Below are 17,185 nucleotides of genomic sequence, written 5' to 3'. Positions count from 1 at the left end.
CAAGTTGCTACAGAATTTTAAAATAATTTATTTAACAGAATTTCTACTGATTGACTGACTGCCTGATGCCTTCAGACAAGCGTAACTCAATAATGACTAAGACTACGGGCTTGATTTTTTCACTGTTCGACGTCGCTTTGGCCCGACTGGTACCTTTTGGCATACCACAGTACGTACAATGCATTCTTCATGGACTTACCAGTGTCCTCCTTTGTGTCCCATTCATCTTTGCTGACAGCAAAAAGTGTCAATTTGGTGGTAGCACATGATGGCTTCCCTTCGTAACGGAAATCGTCTATATTTTTCGTAGTGGCTATTTTGATTGCAAAGGTGCTTTTTGAACAGTTCTTGATTTGTACTGCTGTGTAACAGGTTGAACATAGCAGACAACGAAGCGTAATGGATACTTCACTTTTCAGACGATAATTAATATAACCGGGGCGACGATAATTAATATAACTGGGGCGCGCAGCACCATTTCTTTCTTTTAGTATATGCGTGGATTGCAGAGGTGCTTTTCAGACAGTTTTTGATCCGAAATGCTGTGTAACGGGTTGAACATAGCAGACAACGAAGCGTTATGGATACTTCACCTTTTATACGATAATTAATATTGCTGGGGCACGCGGCTCCATTTCAGATGTGGTATGCGTGGGTTCACCAATCATTATGATTATTTCCAAAAAAAGTTAACAAACAAGTACACAGAAAAATTTGGAATTTTCAACTAGAGTAGGGACCATAGCACATCGATAAAAAGTACTGAAACAAGTTGGAGTAGGCACGATATTAAATCACAGTAAAACAATAAGAAGTGTTATATCCCTACTGTACATTTCCATTATGGTATCTTGAGCACAGTAGGGATATAACACTTCTTATTGTTTTACTGTGATTTAATATCATGCCTACTCCAACTTGTTTCAGTACTTTTTATCAATTTGCTATGGTCACTACTCTAGTTGAAAATTCCAAATTTTTCTGTGTACTTGTTTAAGAAAAGTGGGTAGGTATTTTACTGCAAATGTGTACATCTCAGGGGAGGAAATGCACCTACACTTTTGAGTATGTCTGCAGCGTGAGATATAGGAGTTCTATATCGGCATTTCCATCCCAAGATTAGTTTGGAGTGTGATAGTGCAGGGTTTCTTTAGGAGCCCTAGGTGTGCATTGAAAATTCCTGTGGCTTTAAAGTTAGAAAATCCCCAGGTATTTCACCTCCAAGCCATGCAATTAAGAGAACCACTATTGTGGCTATTCATCAAGTGCTCCTGTTACAAAAATCAAATAGGAGAATCCTGGGAACCCTGCACAACCTACCAAAACAACCACCATCAATAGACGGTGGTTGATAAAGGCAGTTTTAGTATGCTTTATCAGTAACTGGAAGCGGCTAATATTAAACAAGTGTGTTAGGGTTAAATAAACGACCAGCATTAAATTCTTGATATAGTTAGGTTGCTTAAAGCCAAATTTAAATCTAATGTGGACACAAGTGACAAAAGCACCAAACTTTCTCCACATAATTATGTAGTACAACCTCAACGTAAATTTTTGATAGGATCCATCTTATTCTAAAAAGGGCCTTTCCATAAAAGTTATGTTACAAAAGAAAATTTTAAATCGGTAAGGCATGTAAGTACTATTTTTTCCTCTTTTTATGCAAGAGAACAACATTGTGCCAGGTGTATATACAAGACCTGATGATATTACTCTCACAAGTTTTATTCAATGCAGACAAGTAATTTTTTATTCAGATTATACTGTAGCTTACAGTGCATACAGCTTTTCAAAGGGGTGGAGGGTGGGGGGTGGCAGGGTGGGCAAGGGTTAGACTTTAAAATGGAGACAGACCACAATTGGATCCAGAGACCAGATTACAGGGCTGTGCTGGCTCCTTAGTGGTTGATACTGTATGTAGCAAAGTTCAAAGAAAAAATGTCTGGCCTACATTATCAGGCTGTCCACCAGTAAACCACTGATTCTTGCCAAGCCAGGTCTTTCACAAGGCCTAAGGCCGCCATTCAAGCTCTACCCCCCCCCCCCCCCCACCCCCAGAAAAGACGTCTGTTGAAACCAGCCTCAAGTAGTTTGAGTGGTACTGAGTGTCAAAACTACTAGTATGATAGTGTAGCTATCCGCTGGTGGTGTTAGTTTGATTTTGCCTGATGTGCAATTTGGATTGGTTTTGTAAAATCTGGTCACAAATGAAGACTGACTGTTTGCAGGGGCAGATTAAGGAGCTGGCAAGGGGAGGGGAGGGGAGGGGCAGAGATAGGCTAAGTTATAAGTGGTTGGGGAGAGCCAGATTCTCTTGTTAGTTGCTGCATTTTTGAAGCAGCAAATAATCACCTCTTAGTAGTGTCTCACTGCAGCCATTTTGGCCTTTGCAGATGGTTGTGAAGACATAAAAGGCCATTAATGTCTTAAAAACAGCAATACGATAATGATTTTTAGAGATGCTTAGTATGCACAAAGGTGCTGGGTGACAATTTCATAGCTAGTTTGACTACTTTGCTTTGGTTTTAGGTGAATTTGTAATAATAAATGCTAGTAAAATGTGCATATTTTCATGAGTTATACAAGTTTAGTAGGGAGGCATTTGCCCATCCTGGAACCGCCATTGGTTTGTGTAATCCAGAAAGAAACTATCATGGTAAAACTGGTAGGTACAAGTATAATGCTATGAATGGAATTTGTTTATGCAGAGTCCTGAGGGGCTCTGTTGGTTCCTATGGTAACAGGGATTCTTCTAGCTGAGGTGTTGCTCCTATAGACATTTGCCTTTTGTAATTACCTTCTCCTTATGGTTAAACAAATAAAAATAAATAAATAAATAAATAAAAGGTGCGGAAGAACTTAGCTAGAGAACACAGTAATCTAGAGTGGACACTTGACCAGTTACAAGACTATATTGTGAACGAGATCCAAGTCCTTGAAGCCAGTGCCTTTGTTCCACAACCCGAAGATCATCACCGTCCCACTGCCACCTTTCACATAGGGGCCATGAGTAACAGAAACCAATGAAGTGTATATTTTGTAACGGATCACACCAAGCCACCCAGTGTGATGCTATTCCAGACCAAGCTAAACTTATGGACATTGTCAAACGGGAGACGTTATATATGTTTTAATTGCCTCGGTCACTACAGAGTCAGTCAATGTCAGTCAAAGGGCCACTGTAAGCATTGCAAGGAGCGACACCACACTAGTTTGTGCTGAGGAACACCTAACACTCAGACTCCAACTAGTGATGGTACTCAGGAAATCATCTTCAGAACAGTCAACTCCTCCCACTCAAACTGCACAGAATCTAATTAACATCACTTTCCCAACCAACTAAGCCATGCTTTCTGAAGACAGATGTTGCCACGGTGAGAGCAAACAACCTTTCTACACAAGTGAACATTTTGTTAGATGAGGGAGCACAACGTTCATTCATTACACAAAGTCTAGCCTAATGCTTGTACTTCAACTCATAGAGAAGAGAATGTGTTACCATTGCTACATTCAGAGCATCAGAAGCCTCAAACCAAACCCTTCCAGTTGCTACAATCCACTTAGAGACTACTGAGGGTACTGAGATTCCAAAATTTGTTCTCATCACTTCCAGAATTTCCCAACCCTATCATAATTTTATGTAAAGCAGCTACCGTATTTGAAGGACCTTCATCTCTGAACCTCGCAATCTCAGACAGTGGTGACATTAACATTTATATGCTCATTGGAGCTGATGCCTATTGGTCTATAGTACAAGAAACTGTGATTCAAGGACCAGGCCCCACTGCTGTTCAATCCAAACTTGGATATTTACTTTCAGGACTACTGTACAATTACACAGCCTCTATGACATCTAGTGTACTTCACCTTAGTTCTGTATCACTGTATGGCTCACCTGATGTTATCCCTAGTGGAGATGTGTGGGAAGCTGACCTTGCACAAAACAAACAATCATCTACTTTTTCTACAGGAGTATCTTCATGATTCAGTAACACATCTGAGTGATGGTACCTACCTAGTGAAGTTTCTGTGGAAACCCAACCACCCTGTCAACAAATCCACTTGTAAATGACGGGTATGGTCACTGACCTGTAAACTCAATGCTACACCTGACATGCTTAAGGTATACAACGGGATAATAGAGGAACAGCTCAAATGTGGTTTCATTGAAAAAGTACCTGACTCATAAATGTCTAAGCCCTGCCACTGCATACCACACCATGGAGTACAAAGCAGTCAGTGACAACTCCCCTAAGGATAGTGTACGACTGCAGCAGCCGTGAAGCCAAACATTTGGCCAGTCTTAATGATCGTCTGGAAACAGGTCCTCCGTTTCTCCAACAGCTCCTCCGTTTCTCCAACAGCTCCTCTGTTTCTCCAACAGCTCCATGTTATTCTGCTACGTTTCCATGCTAACAAGTTTGGTATCAGTGCTGATACAGAGAAGGCATTTCTACATGCCCAGTTACATCACAAAGATTGTGATTTTACCTGGCCATGCTGTCCTAGTGATCCGAGAGTCAACTTCAAACGTACCACTTGTTTAGTTCTCCATTTATGCTGCATGCCGCTCTCCACTGCCATTTAACACAGTGTAGTCCTACAGCTTCCAAGGATCTTCTCCAGAATCTCTATGTGGATAACATTTTGTTAGGGTGGTCCACTGAAGAAGAGTCTGTAGTACACTATAGGGAAGTAGAGCAATCCTATCTGAAGCGAATTTAATTTAAGGGGCATCTAACAGCAAGCAGTTGTGTAATTCAGCAGAGAAAGATCAAGTTGTTGATGGCAGTGAACAGGTCAACACCCTTTGACTAGTGTGGAACACTGCTAATGATAACTTGTCACTTGCTCAGACGGCTTTCTCTGTGGACCACTCTTTGGCCACAAAGCATGAAGTACTGCAACAACCCTCCAATGTTTTTGAACCATTGGGATAAGTTATTGCTACAACAGCTATGGCAGAAGAAGTTACCATGGAATGATCCGCTTTCATCAGAACATCAGCAGTTATGGCAGACCATTTTACATGATCTTCAGCAATTATACACTATTTCTATCCCTAGATGCCACTGGAAGAATGGTTCAAGTACAGATGCTCCAAAAGAACTTCACACATTTTGTTATGCTAGCATCACGGCTTATGGAGCAGTGGCACAATTTCATCAAGGGAATGTAACAGCTTTCGTGATTGCTAAAAACAGGGTAGCTCCACTGAAGCAGCTAACTTTACCCAGGCTAGAATTAATGGGTGCCACTATCGCAGCACAGCTGTTTACTTTGATCAGTTCCTCAGTCCAATGCAAAATTGAATCAATCTACAAGAGGTGTGACAGCTAAATTGTACTCCATTGGCTAAACAGTGACAAGAAACTTGTCTCGAATTATGTAGCAACATTCAGCAAGATCTGTCCAGTTCAATGGTGGGTTTACTGCCCATCTGCAGATAATTCCACTGACTTGTTGACTAGAGGCATTTAACTTCCTTCCTTACACATGGATCATACATGAACAACAGAGACCAACATGGAGTCCCAATTAGATGTACATGTCCAACTTTCTGTTGTAGAAGCTGAGGTACTACCACCTGATTCAGTTGAGGAAACTTGTGAAGATAACAAGTACCCTACTGTGGCTGCTATTCTTGACATAGAAAGGTACAGCACACTATTTAAACTGTTGTATGTGATCTCATATGTACTACAATTCATTGAATGTATTAAATCACATGAGTCCAAGCCAACAGGGCCGTGAACTTTGTAAGGCACAGATGATGTGGGTTCAAAGCTACCAGTATTCAACCTACTTGACCTCCTTGCAGAAAAGCCAGACGTCCAGTCGGTGCCTCTCAGTTGTCAGACAACTTCCACTGTTTTTGGACTCTTCAAACTTTCTTCAGTGTGGCGGGAAGATACATAATGCTCAATTGACCACAACACCAAGTTTCCATACCTCCTCCCTGTTGATCATAGATTTACTCCATACACGAATTGTGTATGCTACTCATGCTAATCAAGTACATGGAGGCACACACAGTACTGTAACTGCTCTGAGACAGTGATACTGTATCCCAGCAGCACAGAAATTGGTGGCAAAGTTACTGTGGAAGTGTGTGATCTGCTGTAGAGTTGCTAGAAAATCATTTAGCATTCCTGACTCCCTACCATTGCCAGAATTCAGGATGGACCTCCAGAGTTCAAAATAACCTGTTTTACTTGTGTGGCCATAGGTGCCACACAAAATCTATTTTGTATGGCTATTTGATCAAATGTACTACACCCATGAACGATTTCTTAGTAACACTTATAAACAGCATACTGTAGTCACATATAATGCAGGTAGAAACAATACAGACATAATATAAAGTAAAAACTGAAACAAATCAACCAATTAAAATATCCCATTCATTAGGTCTTTGTCATCTTCACTTTCACTAGACGGTACAGGAGTACTGTCCTCTGAATCATCCAAAATAATAACTTTACTACTCTTGTCATCTTTACTAAGCTTTTTGTACTTTTTCTAGACTTTTGATTTGGCCTCCTTGTTTTGTCAGTCCACCACAGATCAATAGCTTGATCTGCCACAAAGCTAGTCAATGGAATTTTGTTACTATTCAATAACAGAAGATCATCAAAAGACTCAGAAAACAGTAGTGACCGTCTGTCTGTTTGTTTTGATGATATTGCTCAATAAAAGACCCTCTCAACTGTCCCATTCGATGCAGGTAAGGAAAACAATAGTTGAACAAGAAGTAAAGCACTTCGCCAATCACATTTAGTTGGAGCATTGAATAACCTCCACCAAACACTTCTGTACTCAAGAGTTGACAGAGAAATAAAACTTGCAGCACAATCCATCATTTCAGTAAACTCTCGATGAATCTCGCCAGTTTCTGCTTCTGCTCCCTGCAGTGGCACTTTGAATCTAGTCACCAACCTCAAAACTTCATCTAACGGATTACTTTCTTCCATAACTTTCTCTCAACCTTGAGTGTTCAAAACTACAATGATATCTCTCATTAACTCAAAGTCAGACCACTCTAGACGAGACTTTATGCACTGACTTACACCTTTACAATAGTCCTTGTAGTGTGCTACAAAGTATTCATCTGCAGTGACATAACACTTCACTTTCTGAGCTTGGTAATAATATTCAGTGATTGAACCCGAACCCTCTTTGACAAACTTAGCACAAGTAGTAGAGTAGGTTGCCCATTTACTTAGTGGCTTAGATGCCAACTTTTCCATTTCACGCAATGTCTTCAGAAGACTTGTAAGTGCTGCGACAATGTCAATCTCGTCACTTTGCATGATTTTAGAAAAGATACTGCAAGGGGTTAACAAATCAATAAACAAAGCACACCCTAAAATATATTTTGCATGTGTCCATTGAAGGTAGTATCCTCTTAGTTTAGCACGGTCAGTACTTTTCACTGATGAGTCCTCTGATAAGGTTGACAGATGTTGTGTGTAGGTCCCAAATTTAGAGAGAATTCTTTTCATAGCACTGAGCTTATGAGTTATCCACCGTGTACCACTGGCTCTGACAGGTTTAATGCTATCATCAGTGAAGGTAAGGAACTGCTGCAAATCACCAACTATATCTTTTAAATCACGGCACTTTTTGGTGATTCCTCATATATATAATACAAACGAAGTAGCATGTCATCAATTCCATCAAAATAAGTACCTTTCAGTGCATCTTTAATCCCAAGCTCCAATCTGTGAGCAAGACACCACATCCACACTATCCATTCAAGTTTACTCTCAACTATTCCTTTTAAACCAGCATTGGCAATGTTTGTGGATGCACCATCTGTCCCAATACCTATTAACTGTTGGCAGTGATCACCATCAACTTCCTCTATTCCTAACTTGCTGAGTGCTTGCCCTAGAACTTCAAAATAGACCCTCTCCTGTAACAAACTTTGGCCTGATCAGTGCTAGGTAAGAAATTCTAGTGTGAACCTTTTCATCACTGCAATTGGGATCACACCATACTGCTAATACAGCCTCATTGTCAATGTTTCCCTTGTCTGTGGATCTGTCTATTAGTAAGGAGTAAAACTTTGCACCACAACTTTCTCTGCCAGCTCTTTCTGTCTGGCTTCAGCTATATAGTGTAAGAAACGCCGATATCTAACCCATGCTTTTTCTCCAACTCACAGATTACTGGGTATTTTAAAAACGACATACTTTCTGTTGCTACAAGGTACGCTATATCAAACTTACGCTTGAGCCTTGCCTTTTCACTCTCTGGCAATCTTGTTAAGGCTTGTACAATTGGAGCATACATCGAAGGTCCTTCGCCATGGCTGGTTGCATGTTCTTTCGCTAGCAGTGACATAGCGAGCACGTGCTGGTTGTTTTTTCCGTGGTCTCGAATGTTGCTCGTGCGAAGTGATTCTGCTCCCACAATCCATTTGTCATTAAAGTTTCTGGAACTTTCAATTCTGGATTTGTACTTGCTACAAATACTGCACTTAAGCGCCCTTACCATCTTCTTGCCACATTCCATTACTGTCTCACATTCTAGCCATGTGATTGTCTTACATTCATTATCCAGATCGCGCTTCCACTTCTTGAACGTGTCATATTGAATATATCGCTTTGTACTGTCTTCTCTATCATCGTCTACTGTTCTTTCACGCTCACACTGTCTCTTCATCTCTTATCACTACTGTACAAACAATCAGCACCTACCACCGGATGTTTTTATTTTTGATCGGTCAATCACATTTTTTTACGGAAAATGGCCGATCGTCGCACGTTATTTTGAACTCTGGACCTCCCTTTGGTGTACCCGGAGTTAACTTTATGGGAGCAATATATGCTAAGAATGAAAGAGCAGTTGGTGAGTACGAGGTGTATATCTGTCTGTTTACCTGCGCCAGCACTCAGGCAGTTAATCTTGAAGTTGTGACTGACCTCATAGAAGTGACATTTCTACAAGCTTTCCAAGGTTTGCTGTCCGCAGATCACTAACCCGACTGGTCATATCAGACAATGTGTCAACATACACATCGGCAGCCAAGGAGTTAACAAACTATTCCAGTCACCAACTCTGAAGTCAGCTCTCATGCACAAGGGTACAACATAGCAAATGATCCCCAAGAGAGTCCCTTGGTATGGGGGCCTTTGGGAGAGATTACCGTATGGAGGGAAACTTTGGCGCTGTTAAAAATTTCCCCATCCAAATATTTTGCTGGTGAAGAAAATAGCAAACCAAGCCTCGAACTAATCAATTTTCTTCTCAACCAAGGGCTATTGGGCCAGGAATCACGCTAAAGCCAAGCCTCCCTTGACTACCTCACAAGGTAGCTAGCCATTGTAGCTATACGTGGTATCCTCAAACCTCACCTCCAAGAAACGGGCATGACAAGTAGGGAGTCCCATAATATTAAGTGTGATATTCACTATTCCAGAAGGTGTAGATCTACTATCTATATAGTACTACCTTTTAGACTAGTTGATAGCTGACTCCAGGCACCAAACAGGCATGGCACTCCCAGTTCTCGCTTCAACACAGCGATTAGTAATCTAATTAATTAAATAGGGTGTGCGCTTTGCTAACAATTCGCCAAATTTTATTTTGCCAACAGCGATATTTTGCTCCAGTTGCCAAATTTTTCCTCCTCCAAAGATTCCCTCCATACAATAGTTAGGCTGAAGAAGATATTGGGCCGAGCCTTCATTACTCTGACTGTTCTACAGACCACCATCGTTGAAGTTGAGGCAGTGCTTAACGATCAGCCACTAACCTACCTCTCATCTGCCACAGGAGACACACAGCCACTTACACCTTCACACCCGTTGTGTGGATGCTGGATTGTTCCTTTACCACACCTAGATGTAGTGGATGAAGAAATATCTGATCCAGATTACCAGTCTGCTGACCAAGTAAGAAGTAAGGTGGATTGACAAGGCTTACTATTGTAACACTTTCAACCACGTTGGAAGAAGGAGTATCTAACATCACTTCGGGAAGTACACCCCATGACAGGTATTACTAAGCAGGCAGTTAAAATAGGTGATGTGGTACAAATACATGATGAAACACCCAGAGCCCTATGGAAGCTTGGAGTGATTGAAGAACCTGTAAAGGGAAATGATGGGTTTATTAGATTAGCTACTCTGTGTACAACAAATGGGGGTACCAATTGACCTATTGTACGTCTCTATCCTCTGGAGGTGTCTACAGATGAATTTCCTTCTAATCTGAACACCGAAGAATCTTCTCAACTTGGATCCACAAGTGATGATGAATCTTCACAGCAACGACCCACTGGGAAGGCTATGGTCAGAGCAAGACACAAGCTAGTCGAATGGATTGAAATGCTATGTCCCCCCCCCCCTCCCCCAAGAGGATGTTGAGAATGATGAATGATATTTATAGATTATCCTTATGTTTGTTGTGTTAGGTTAGGTTTGCTATAGTTATTATTACTACCATTTTTAAAAATTGCTAATTAAAAATGAAGAAGAGATCTATGCAACAAAAATTAATGAAACAAAAGATGAATGATGGTATTACAGCATAGCTCAGTGGGAAAGTCCCTACTTTGGCATTGAGCAAATTAATTGTTATAGCTAAATGTGCCAAAGTAGGGACTTTCCTATTGAGCTATGCTGTAATACCTTCATTCATCTCTTATTTCACTACTTTTTGTTGCACAGATCCCTACTTCATTTTTAAATTAACTTTTAAAAAAGTACTAATTTGTTTAGTCTTGTGTTGTAGCACAGCTAGCTACAATGTAACTTGTGACTGTTGTATTAGAGTATATCTTGAATCAGCCAAGAGGTGCGCAGCTAGCTAGACCAATAAGGGGTGAGGTCATCTTGTTTACTGTTAAGTACGGTACCACCCAAACACAACGTCGCACTCGCTCGCACATGCAACTTTGCTCGAGATTTTAAAAACTGCTAATTGAGGGGCATGGCAACTGTTTCGCTCGCAAGACAACATGGCAGCTGTTTCATTCACGAAAATCGCGAGCAAAAGTTGCCATGCCCCTTAATTAGCAATTTTTAAAATCTTGAGCAAAGTTACGTGTGAGAGCGAGTGCGATGTTGCGCTTTCGTAAATAGTTAGATTGTTAAGAGGTATGGTCTCCATACTCTGTCGCTATTAGTCCACCTAGATCTTTAATTGGTGGGCATGGTTGCAAACAGGATCCCAGCAGTGAGGCAGTCAGACTAAAATTGGAGTTTTTGCAATTTTATATATCTGGCTACCTGTAAGTATTTTGTTGTCTTTAATGTTGTTTTATGTATTCTATGGACTAGTGCTATTCTGTAAAGGTGATTTTTTGTGGTGTAAAATGTCCCTTGATGATTTTAAAGGAATAATTTTGGGGGGCACGCAAAATTTCCATAGCGATCCCTACTTGAATGGTACTACGTCATACCTTTCGATTGTGTTTGTACACATGATCATTCATTTTTTATGCATTATAAAGAAGCTTTCCCGCCTGGTATGTGCAATGTGAGAAAAGTCAAGTGGCTTTCCTCCAACGTTCCAGCCAACAGAACCTGGTAACTGCGATGACCAGTATTGGAACTATTCTCCCATCCGTCACATTCGTCACATCATCGGTTTTCTGAAAATTACGTAAATATTGCAGAGTTTATTTATCACAGACATCTCTTGGGCCCAATACAATTTAAGTATTAATTTTTTTACACAAGGAATCTTTTGTTTCACCCAGTAATCTCACTGTAAAGATTCATTGTAAAGATTCACCAATGAATATTTACAGGTTTTTGCAACTGAATTTGTCACCTTTGCAATTGACTTCGTCCTGTTCGCAGTAAAGTTAGTTGCTTTTGCAGTAGAATTTATTCTGTTTGCACAAGAATTCATTGGTGACAAGACTGGCAGCTGACAGTAAAACAAGATATAACAGCTACTTCTTGATCTTGTTGAAGTACAACTGTTGTAAACAACTCTTTATAAAGCAATAATGCTTCTGCTACAGCTTCTTCAACAGCATTCTCAATTGTGCTACGCTATTGGCGATGGGTGTGGCCACTCACGAACAAGCTAATTAACTCAAATGGCTTTGTGTATAACCAGCTCCAGTTACCTTGTAGTGTCTCAAGTCTCAAATGGCATTCCTTATGGCTAAAATGATCCACCTTGTGATAAGCGGCTGGTTAATACCAGCCAGAGTAATTATGGCAAATTCTTTAGCAAACATGACAAATTCTAATGTAAAAGCAACAAATTCAATTGCAAAACTGATGAATTCAATTGAAAACGGGGAACTCCACTGCAAATAGAACGAATTCAATTGCAAAGGTGACATATTCAATTGTAAAACCCTGTAAAAGTCTCCAATTCTGTTTACATGTTAGGTAATCTAATTAAAGGCTTCAGTACAAGTTGCTGTCAGACCTGCTGTGCTGTAAAGCTCTAATTATACAACCAAGTACTAAGAAGAATATGAAATGCGGTTAAAATTACATCATAAATAAAAGTAAAATTTATAAAATTTTATAGAAACTCATCAGAAGGATTTCAGGTGGATTTGAAGGCATGATTGGGCTTGATTGTACCTAACGAATACAACCAAATCACCATGAAGCTAATATAAGGCTGGTTTCTAGTCAACAATTTTGAACAGAAAACACAAATCTTGTGATCTTTACTGTACAAAATGATTATACTGTATGATAACACACATACAATACTCACCATACACATTTACAGTAGCACTATTAGACACAACTGATCCAGCATCATTGCTCACATTACACCTATATGTGTACTGTCCAACTGCCATGTTACTATTAGTAGTGTATGATGGACTCTTAGCATTTCTTTTAATAGATGTCCAACTACTACCAGATCTTCTCTCCCAGGAATACATCAGAGTACCACCCCGAGTAGTAGCACTACATGTTAGAGTGGTAGTAGTCCCTTGTGGTATAGTGACATCTCTTGGATGTGTAGTGATTGATGGAGGACCTGTAAAATATCGAATGCACAAACTCTAACATTGCAACAAAACAACAACAGTTAGTGTTGACATGCAGCCCATTTATTGCCAAACATGACTGGATCAGCAAGAACCCCACATGTTAGCACATTTTTTGAATTCCTTTTAATTATAATAATATTGTTTTCTTTATTTAGATAGCCACAGGAATGGTCAACCAAAGTTTCAGCTCTAGAATCCAAGAACTTTCAAGGTTACAGCACTACAAATGGCAACAACAGAAAAAGTGGTTTGTACTGTGACAATATGGAAAATTAACTACAGGTGTGTAATTAAACGGTTATATACTTTCCTTCATCATGAAACAAGCACTCAAAAAATTTAGGGATTTTTGTTTTAATTTCGTGAATATTTCACCGGTTGTGTTTATTGCATTCTGCTGTAAAATTAGGCTGGCGCTAACATGAGGGATTCTAGCCAATCTGGTTATAAACATCAGTTCCTTAAATGGGCTGTGAATTACAGTTTTTTTGCAATTGAATATGTCGCCGTTGCAGTAGAGTTCGTTGCCGTTGCAGTAGAATTTGTCCCGTTTGCAATTGAATTTGTGGTTTTTGCAATTGATTTCATTAGTTTTGCAATTGATTTTGTCAATTTTGCATTAAAATTCATTGCGTTTGTGCAAGAATTCATCCGTAACAAGATCGGCAGCTGCAGTAAACATGAAAATAAGATGTAGCAGCTGCTCCATCGTCTTGTTGAAGTACAACTGTTGTAAATAAAACAACTCTTTATAAGGCAATAATTCTGCTATGGTTTCTTCAGCAACATTTACAATTGTGCTTCACCATTGGAGATGGGTGTGGTCACTCGCGAACAAGCTAATTAACTTGACAGACAGTTAATGGCTTCGCGTATAACCAGCTCAAGTGGTATTCTCCATGGCGAAAATGATTCACCTTGTGATGAGTGGCTGGTTTCTTGCAGTCAATGTAGTTATGACAAATTCTTGTGCAAACATGATGAATTTCAATGCGAAAGCAATGAAATCATTGCAAAACTGACAAAGTCAATTGCAAACGGGATGACTTCTACTATACTGCAAATGCAACGAACTCTACTGCAAACAGGATGAAGTCAATTGCAAAGGTGACGAATTCAACTGCAAAAACCTGTAATACTGCAATTTCTGTTTATGGACTTCCTTACATAGGGATAACCACATGGCAGTCGAGACCTTGCACATTACAAAACCACACCATCAGCATCAGTCTGAAGGCAAAGAACCATCGATGTGCTATCAGCCAGAAAGCATCTACGTTGGTTTCTGTAGGTAAGCCGAGTGATCAACTTTGACATCAAATACAAAGATGCCAATAACATCAATAGACAAGCCTGAAAACTGACTACTGGCTTTGTGGTAGCAGCATATATGACATAGCTGCAATCGCAGTACCTACTGAACTGACCAATACTGTAGCCATTATGCTACTTAATATTTTATGGATTCAACAGGCGCAGACATAATTACAGTCCTCAATCCAACTCTGCTTTCCATCCACATAAATGATTTACTGGAAATTACATATACTACCCAGCTCTGTAAAACCATTGGCTGGTGCCTGCATGTAAACAGAAGGCACACAGCTAAAATTGGGCTTGATCAAAGACCGAAACCTACTAGTGTATAAGTATATCCACACATATTATATAATTCTATAATCCCTCTCACCACTGGAATTTCCTCAGAAGTTACACAAACACACACTTTCCATTTTATAAAATCACTCTTTGCATTACATACACAGCAACCATACATCAAACGATTACTACTAATAGACGTATATAATCAAATGAGCTTGTCTGTGATACTTTATTATTTACCACTTTGAGGTGTCATGTGACATTTACACTAATGCGCAAGTTGAAAACAAAATATGAGAGTTCTCTCTATTTGGTATAATAAACTACAGACATTAAGAAATGAGATCCCGCTACTGATGGAGGAAGTGATCTTTTCTGGTTCTTTATCAGTGAAGCCACAATCTCTTCGAAATGACAACTAATTGAACATGAACATAATTCTGTTAAACATTCTACCATCATTTGTCAATGGTTTCAGCCTACAAAGAAGATACCTAACAATATTCTTTTACTCTCTTGTTTCCACTAGTCAGCCTTGGTTTAGCCTGTAAACATGACGTTGGATGGAGAATAATAATTATGCCACCTCTTAGCCCCTCCAAGACTGTGTTGTGTAGCCAAGAAAGCCGGCGCACCACACCGTGAGTATATTGACAGGAAGAAAGAAAATAGTTTTTTTCACACGCATAGCTCCATGGCCCCTTCTCCAAATCACACCATTTTTGTATTATAGCTGTCCTCCAGGTAGGGTAGGCCACACAGCAAATTTGATTACATTTGCAATAGCCCATTGCGAGATATGCATGTTTAAACTTTCACTTTGATTTCTTCGTTTTCTTCTTCTTATGCCATACGGAGAGGGGGCTATGTGGACTTCAATTTCTTCACACACTTTGCAAAAATTGCTATAAAACACAAACATGTACCTCGATTGCCTCGATCTTTGGCACAAATGAAGAGTGTGTAACAGTGGATTCACGTACCACGTTTGTTGTGAATCTGAGGAATATCCAAGGAGTTATGAGGGTTTATTCACATAAAAAAGATCAAACTTCTGTCACAGCTACAGGGTAAACCGAGTACTGTATGCAAGGAATTTGACGCAAGAAAAATTTGATGAATACACACTTCAGCAGATTTGACGAATAAAATGTTGACGAAAATCAAGAAATTGTAGACAAAATCTGTACTTTTAAAGGTACTTATAAACATTTTGTGAATTTAAATTTGACATATTAAAGCAATTTGTCAAATTTGTCAAATTGTTCTGACATCAAAATTTCCTTGTGTACAGTATAGGAATAATTTGAAAATTGGTGTATAGATAGGCTGATCATTGTAGCAGTGCCTTTTGATATTTTGAATAGCAATAGAGTTACAGTGACAAAGTTATAAAGAAAAAACCAAACAAGTGTAAAATTGCGGGATCAAGATACTCTAACAGAGCAGTCACTGTGGGGTAAAAAGTGTACAAAAAATGTCAAAAAAATCCTTACAAGAGTTCGAACTAGGGACCTCCATACCTAACACCTGCATCTTTACCCACTGAACCACCACTATCTTGGTTGATCACCTCACTTAATTTCTGCTTTATAAATGAAATTTCTAGTTTAAATCTGCTTATAATTAAATGTTCGTAATTTCATAGATCTACCAATAGAAGTACTAGATTGTTCTAGAACATTCTATGTATGTTCTATTAGAAGTCCTCAAAAATGTGCACTCTATTAGAATATTACAATAATATTATCAAATATTGAACCAATGCAACATTAAATCTGTCCTCAATAATCATCATTGTATCTACATAGAAAAGAAGAAATGTGAGTAAAAACAAACTTCAAAGTCAGCCATAAAGTACAAAAAGAAGTGAAATCTACACAAAAACAGCCAAGCCGTGAAAAATGGTGCGGCTTTAAAAAACCTGGGTGAAAAAAATTGTGAAATCAATTAGCATTAACATCATTGCAGCCATTTCTTGGCTGCCACCTTTGATTTCACAACTTTTTCACTCAGGCTTTTTAAAGGCCACACCGCCACACTGGCATCTCATAGGAATGCAATGGAGAGGCAAGTTTACATAGATACCTTTTACCTAGGTCAGCACCATACCTCTCTCCGATACTGTGCACTGGATATTCCATATTCCAACACAATTATGCCATCTTCACATGTTACACTATCTAATCTAACGACTCTTCACAGCTGGTGCACCTGCTACCCAAGAATGTGTTAGCAACTAGTCATCATGCTTGCAGTTTGTAATAAACGCAATGCATATCTAAGATGCATCTCTAAGATAGAAGGACCCACTACCTAGGGACGAGTCTACTTTGCTTTTTCCCACCTATTTACTGTCCAGCAATTCTTTTAATTTTCACCCATCATGCTCCGTATTTTGTTAAAGAATTAAATATTTTGCTCAACATTAATCTAAGTTTATTGACCATTTATAAGTGAAAAGCTACAATTTCACTTTAAAGTGTCTGTTCTATTAGAGTATTTCAATTTGTACTTGCTTGCTCTTACCATATATGGCAAGAAGATAGTCAATATTGCTGAAAACCCGACATAATGGTGCATTTTTCATATTCT

General features: G+C 39.3%; 1 protein-coding gene across 8 annotated transcripts in view; it reads right to left on the bottom strand.

Moving 5' to 3' along the window:
• The window catches only part of LOC136267074 (receptor-type tyrosine-protein phosphatase S-like), a 336,067-nt gene that overhangs the window by 180,369 nt on the left and 138,513 nt on the right, over positions 1–17,185 (bottom strand). For all 8 annotated transcript variants that reach the window (XM_066062127.1, XM_066062124.1, XM_066062129.1 and 5 more), the window contains one exon: positions 12,703–12,975. In XM_066062127.1, the coding sequence (XP_065918199.1) occupies positions 12,703–12,975 (273 nt within the window). The remainder of the gene's footprint in view (positions 1–12,702; positions 12,976–17,185) is intronic.

This window comes from Dysidea avara, chromosome 9 (assembly GCF_963678975.1).
Source record: "Dysidea avara chromosome 9, odDysAvar1.4, whole genome shotgun sequence".
NCBI classification, from domain to species: Eukaryota; Metazoa; Porifera; class Demospongiae; order Dictyoceratida; family Dysideidae; genus Dysidea; species Dysidea avara.
Note: the sequence above shows the minus strand (reverse complement) of the source record. Positions and strands in the feature narration are given on the sequence as shown.